General features: G+C 40.8%; 1 protein-coding gene across 4 annotated transcripts; it reads left to right on the plus strand.

Moving 5' to 3' along the window:
• Nucleotides 1-641: 641 nt before the first annotated feature.
• ZBED5 (zinc finger BED-type containing 5) lies at nucleotides 642-5,685 on the plus strand. 4 transcript variants are annotated; one of them, XM_029914923.1, is made up of 3 exons: nucleotides 642-831; nucleotides 2,298-2,412; nucleotides 3,360-5,685. In XM_029914923.1, the coding sequence occupies exon 3, from the start codon at nucleotides 3,532-3,534 to the stop codon at nucleotides 5,614-5,616; it is 2,085 nt and encodes a 694-aa protein (XP_029770783.1). In that variant the 5' UTR covers nucleotides 642-831; nucleotides 2,298-2,412; nucleotides 3,360-3,531; the 3' UTR covers nucleotides 5,617-5,685. The 4 variants fall into 4 exon arrangements, with proteins under 4 accessions (XP_029770783.1, XP_029770781.1, XP_029770780.1 ...); XM_029914921.1 differs by having other exon boundaries at nucleotides 3,391-5,685; XM_029914920.1 differs by having other exon boundaries at nucleotides 2,298-5,685.
• Nucleotides 5,686-6,831: the final 1,146 nt, after the last annotated feature.

A 6,831-nucleotide genomic window follows, 5' to 3' on the forward strand; every position in this document is an offset into this window, starting at 1 on the left:
CTCTACCCGGGAGGCTCAGCTCCGGTTCGAGCCCCTACGAGCCCCAGACACCGCAGCGTTGGGAGGGGCGAGGAAAAGAGGGGGACATCTTTCTGCCTCCTCTCCAGAGGGAAAACAAGGGAAAGTGGAGGCGGCTGCGTAACCTGAGCCTGGGGTGCGGCTCGGGGAACAAAGAGGTCGTGAAAGCAGCCGCAGCCAGGCTCGGCGCACTCCTTAGGGTAACTGCGAAACCACACAAATCACCGCCGTCTGGGCACAAGGCCAGTGCTTGTGAGCATGCATATTCCTAGAGTCCAGTCCAGCTCCATAGGACCACCGACTTTGTCAGGAAGCACCCAGGAACCTACATTCTAAACAAGCATCCGAACTAACTAGAGCTCAGGGAAGTTTGAAACAATCGCTTCACGTCTGGCACCAGCCAAATCCTCCCACAACCCCAATCCAGCGCGGCGGCGGCGGCGGCGGCGGCGGCGGCTGCAGCAGCTGGTCCGCGCCTCAACCGACCTTGGGCCTTTCCTTTGATCCCGCCCCTCTGCTCAGCGCGGATTGGTGGCGAGGAGCAATTCTGGAGCTGATTGGGTGGCGGAGGAGCCGCTCGTGGAGACTGTAAGTTCGTCTGCTCCAGAGTGCTAAATTTATCTTCAGAGGAGCGACCGCGCCAGCCGCGAACCGGATCTCTATGGAGGTGGCATAGGCGATTTCCCTGAGCTGAGAGCATCTCCCTGTCCTCGAATCCTTCTTCCCTGTGTTTTGTTTTTCATTCCCCCCTCCCTCCCTCCCCCTTCCAGTCCGCGACGACTGGCTCTTGACCCCGTTCAGGCCTCGGTGAAGGTGAGGACCAGAGCCGCCACGGCGGCTGAGCGGTGCGCTCTGAAATGGCCGCTGTCTTTAGCTGTTTAAAATGGCGGCCGCAGGCTCAGCTGGGGACCGCGGCGCTGCTCTGCAGCCCAGCCGCAGCGAAGACCGGTCTCCATCACCGATGGAGGTGACGTAGAGCGATAGTGTTGGGTGCTGAGGAGACGTCCCGGGGACGCGAGAGAAGAGGTCTGGAGGCGAGGGTGGGCGAGCCCCCATATGTGGCTGTCTGTTGGCAGCCTACACCTGTGACAAGGAGGGATAGCTGGCCCGGGCAGCACTTTCAAGTGACCGTTTAAAGAAGCATGTAGGTGCTGGGAGGGGTGACCGCACCCAGCTTTGCTCAGGCTCCGTGACTGGACTGCACTCTTAACCCGGCCCTCCTGCCCCTCAGGGTATTGTTCGCGGCTGGAACTGCCTGAGGGTGGGGGTGATAGGATGGTATTACCTGTCAGTTAACCCAGAGAGGAGACAAAAGAACCAGGTTTCTCACCCCGCCCCCGCCAGCCTTTCTGGGGAGTGGAATTGAAACTTTACTCTCTAGGGAGTCAGACCCTTTGTCCTCGAGGGATTCTGAAAAGTGTCCTTTTCTGGTACCAAAAGAGAGGGATCCTAATCCTAACCAGCAGCACCCCGAAGTTCTCTGTGGCTAAATTCAAATCGGGACTGTAGAAACGGGAATCTACTGCTCTTTTGCTCCCAATCAGTAAAGATTTCTGTTGCTGCCACTTTGAGATCGTCGACTTTCTGGCAGTCCTAATCTCTTGGAATCCATTTGCCCATTAATGCTTGGGAAATTAGAATACCAGGAACACACAGTGAATGGTTAGGCGCGTGAGCTCTGCAGCCCCAACTTTTTGTGTTCTGCTCTTAGTTCTTACAAGATGTGTTAGGTTGGCAGGTGGCTTAACTTCTGTGTGTTATTAATAGTCCCTGAGTCTCCCGTTTCTTTTGAGGACTAAATGAGATAAGCTATATGAGGGATCTAGCAGTTACAAGCATAGTAAATAATGATCACTCACTAAACGTTTGTAAGTAAGTTAGGAAGGAGCTTGATTAGGGGACAAAAATGGTTATAGCGAAAATGCATGTTTCAAATAACACTTCCCTGTATAATTCTACTTTAGATTACTTTTAATGTTTAGTTCTAGAGACATTAAAATGTGGCTGTACTTTTAAAAGTTAGGTTTAGCTTTTGAAAGCTTTTACATGAAGTCAGTGGTTGGGAGATGTCTCAAAACAATGAAATAAGGAGGGTATTAAATGAGACAAAGATATTAGCATTTTTACTATGCTAGGCATCTTCTATTTTAGTTCACTGCATTGCAGTCACGAATATCTTGCACTGCCTGGATCTAAAATAAATTGTAATGAAAGGTCATTTAGAGGTGTGTAGTTAGTTCTGCTTTTGCAGTGTCTAATTTTAATTTTTCTCATTCTAGGCTTTTGGTTACTCCCTTTCCACCCCATCCCTTAATTTTATTCTTTTGAAGAGTCTGCATTTCAAGCTGCCAAGGCGGAGAGTGTGATTGCAGAAGGGAGTGCTACTCATTTCAGGTATCTTCCCATCTAGCTGTTAATAGGAGAACCATTTTGTTTATAAGAATTCAAAGCTTACTCCTCTAAAGAAGAGGTCTTAAAATTTACATTACTCTCCCTTCTAATTATGCTTTTAAAAATTATATGAGGAATAATCAATTTAAAATGAGACTTTATGTTTTCTATAGGTCCTGGTTAAATCATCACCAATAGTATTAATGGATACAGAGTAATCAGTTAAATACACATTATGTACTTTGAATGGGTCTCTATTTGAATAATATAAATATTTATGTGATTTTAATTCCAGAGAAATAGTAGGTAACTTTAGGTCATCAGTTTATTTTTCAGTGTTAGCTCAGTATTTAGGATACAGAATTTTGTGTTTTGCAAAACTTTGAACTGTATGTATTTTTAATACAACTTAGCATAATTGTTGCTAGTCCTGATAGGAGGCTACAGATGTATAATAGTATCAACGGTGAATATATGTAATAGTAGTAGGCATCAGAAAGTTTAAAAGATTCCAAGACACTATTTGCCATGAGAAGGGGTTGGTAAGTTATGGCCCAAACTGTTTTTGTAACTAGAGACTTATTGGAAAAAAAGTGTGTGCATTATTTTACGTATTATCTGTGTCTGCTGCCATGCTGTAACTGCAGAGTTGACTATTTGCAACAGAGACCATATGGCCTGTAAAGTAAAAAATATTACTATATTACTCTTTGCAGAAAAAGTTTGCCAACCCCTGCCATGGGACATATTCTTCAAGGTCCCTTCCTTAAAGACACACTAAACAGTTCTTCATTATTTCTCAGCCCACTGGTTCCCAAATTGTGTTTTATAGAACATTAATATTATCTAAGTTAATAACTGTTCTGAGAAAAAGATCAATGCTAACGATAATTTTTCTTTATAGTTTATTTTAAAATATAAGTTTAAGACTACTAAACTCATTTCTATAGCTTTATTTTTATGTGATAATCTACCTTTAAGAAAAGGTGTGCCATACCTGAGAGCACCAGGAAGTCGCATGAGAGATCACCTGATACACGAACGTGTGATGTTCCATCTGCGCATTGATGCATAGGCAGCATTTACAAATTAACTGATGTGTTGCTCTGTATCATCTCTTTGATGATTGCTCATCTTCTATGTATCCTGTCATATAATTTCAACATATTTGTGATACTCAATACTTATCCTAAATTAACCATGTTTTGTACCACAAACACATTACCTATGGATCTGTTGCTGAAACAAGGAAATCTTAAACAAGAAGTAGAATCTTTTTGTTATCAAATTGTGTCTGAATCAAATGATCAAAAGGTTGGAATATTACAAAGTGAAGATGAACAATTGCAGCCTTCGGTTTCTAAAAAATCAGAAGGTGACCTTTCCAGGGTCAAATTTATGTCCAATTCCAACAAAATAACAACATTTAGTAAGAAACCAAAAAGAAGAAAATATGATGAAAGTTACTTGTCTTTTGGATTTACTTACTTTGGAAATAGAGATGCACCTCATGCTCAGTGTGTGTTATGTAAGAAAATTTTATCAAATAGTTCTTTGGCCCCTAGTAAGCTTCGAAGACATTTGGAAACTAAGCATGCTGCATATAAAGACAAAGACATAAGCTTTTTCAAGCAACATCTTGATTCACCTGAAAATAATAAACCCCCAGTACCTAAAATTGTCAATACAGATAATGAAAGTGCTACAGAGGCATCGTACAATGTAAGTTACCATATAGCCCTGAGTGGAGAGGCTCATACTATTGGAGAATTGCTTATCAAGCCTTGTGCTAAAGATGTTGTGATGCGGATGTTTGATGAACAATATAGTAAAAAAATAGATGCAGTACAACTGTCAAATAGTACTGTTGCACGTCGAATTAAAGATCTTGCTGCTGACATTGAAGAAGAGCTTGTTTGTAGACTGAAAATTTGTGATGGGTTTTCACTGCAACTAGATGAATCAGCTGATGTTTCAGGACTTGCTGTGCTGCTTGTATTTGTTCGTTACAGGTTTAATAAATCTATTGAAGAAGACCTACTCTTATGTGAATCTTTGCAAAGTAATGCTACTGGTGAAGAAATTTTCAACTGCATCAACAGTTTTATGCAGAAACATGAAATTGAATGGGAAAAATGTGTTGATGTTTGTAGTGATGCTTCTAGGGCAATGGACGGGAAAATTGCTGAGGCTGTCACCTTGATAAAATATGTGGCTCCCGAAAGCACCAGTAGTCACTGCCTATTATATAGACATGCACTAGCAGTTAAAATAATGCCTACATCTCTGAAAAATGTGCTAGATCAGGCAGTACAAATCATCAATTACATTAAAGCTCGACCACATCAATCTAGGCTACTAAAAATTTTATGTGAGGAAATGGGTGCCCAACACACAGCACTTCTTCTGAATACAGAGGTGAGGTGGCTTTCCCGAGGTAAAGTTCTTGTAAGGCTTTTTGAACTTCGTCGTGAACTATTGGTTTTCATGGATTCTGCTTTTCGACTGTCTGATTGTTTAACAAATTCATCTTGGTTGTTAAGACTTGCATATCTTGCAGATATTTTTACTAAATTAAATGAGGTTAATCTATCAATGCAAGGAAAAAATGTGACAGTTTTTACAGTATTTGATAAAATGTCATCATTGTTAAGAAAATTGGAATTTTGGGCTTCATCTGTAGAAGAAGAAAACTTTGATTGTTTTCCTACTCTCAGTGACTTTTTGACTGAAATTAATTCTACAGTTGATAAAGATATTTGTAGTGCCATTGTGCAGCACTTAAGGGGTTTGCGCTCTACTCTGTTAAAATACTTTCCTGTGACAAATGATAATAATACTTGGGTTAGAAATCCATTTACAGTAACTGTTAAACCAGCCTCATTAGTAGCACGGGACTATGAGAGCCTGATTGATTTAACATCTGATTCTCAAGTGAAACAAAATTTCAGCGAACTTTCACTAAACGATTTTTGGAGTAGCCTAATTCAAGAGTACCCAAGCATTGCAAGACGTGCAGTTCGTGTACTTCTTCCTTTTGCTACAATGCACCTGTGTGAAACAGGATTTTCATATTATGCTGCAACAAAAACGAAATATAGGAAAAGACTTGATGCTGCACCTCATATGCGGATTCGACTTAGCAACATTACACCTAATATTAAGCGGATATGTGATAAAAAGACACAAAAACACTGTTCTCATTAAAATTTTAGAGGGTCTTGCATGTCTCTTGATAACCAAGTATAAGATGAAAATAAAAGATGATTTACTTCATCTCCGGTATTTTGGGGTTTTAAATAAAATGATTCATATTTTTTATGCTTCTTAGATGTTAGGAAAGCTAAAAAATCAGAAGTTTTCAGCTTATGTTGTTGGTATTTCTTCTTCACGTCATAATTTCAAAGAGTTCCGTGGTCCTAACTGTTGGAGATTTGATCCATAAGATAAAAATACCAGTTCCTTAGCATAATGTATCTCTTTAGTATCTAATCACTACAAATCTTGCTGGTCCTGCCTACCAAGCAGCCCTCCAGTCACAAGGAATGTCTTGCCATTCCCTGTTTCATGCTTTTGGTCTTGAAAAATATTCCTTCCCCTTGCTTTCTGACAAACTCTTATTTGCTTTTCAATACTTTGACTTAACTTATCCTTGGTATTTTGGTTCTCTATTATCTTTCTCTTGTGGCCCTGTTTTTTGTGTCTGTTTCAACTTGAACTCCTTGGTGGCCTTGTGATTCCCAGTGTTATTGGACTGAGCTCTTAGAAGGTCTTATTCAGCACTGTGTCTCCATTGCCCAGCAAAAGGTCTTACTAAAGTAAAATTCTCAATAAAGGAAAAATTGTTGGTGAAATGAATCAACAAAAAATGGAATAGGGTATGGTAGCTTATATTTGTATATCTGCATGTGTACTAAATATTACCCTTTGTGTTCTTGGCTTATTATTCTGTTACCTAGAATTCATGAGGCAGAAGTCACTAAATAACGTCAGAGCCTTTTTATTTTTAATGTTTATTTTTTGAGGGAGAGAGAGAGAAAGCATGAGCCTGAAGGGCAGAGAGAGGAAGATACAGAATCCAAAGCAGGCTCCAGACTCAGAGCTGTCAGCACAGAACCCAGTGCATGGCTCAAACTCACCAACCATGAGTTCATGACCTGAGCCAAAGTTGGATGCTCAACCAACTGAGCCACCCCAGAGCCCCTGTCACAGCTTTTATCCAAGCTGAACTATTGGGGGAGAGGAAAGAAAGTACGAGGAATGCTTTCAGATATTTTCACTGTTTCTCACTTCCTATATAGAGTATTGTAAATTCCATATATTGTAGACTAATAAGGTTTTACTGTACTTGAAAATGATTAGACTTGAAACCCTTATCAATTTATTTTTAGAATTCTTTGAAAGAGTTCTGACTTGCTATAG

Source organism: Suricata suricatta, chromosome 11 (genome assembly GCF_006229205.1).
Source record: "Suricata suricatta isolate VVHF042 chromosome 11, meerkat_22Aug2017_6uvM2_HiC, whole genome shotgun sequence".
In the NCBI taxonomy this organism is placed as follows: Eukaryota; Metazoa; Chordata; class Mammalia; order Carnivora; family Herpestidae; genus Suricata; species Suricata suricatta.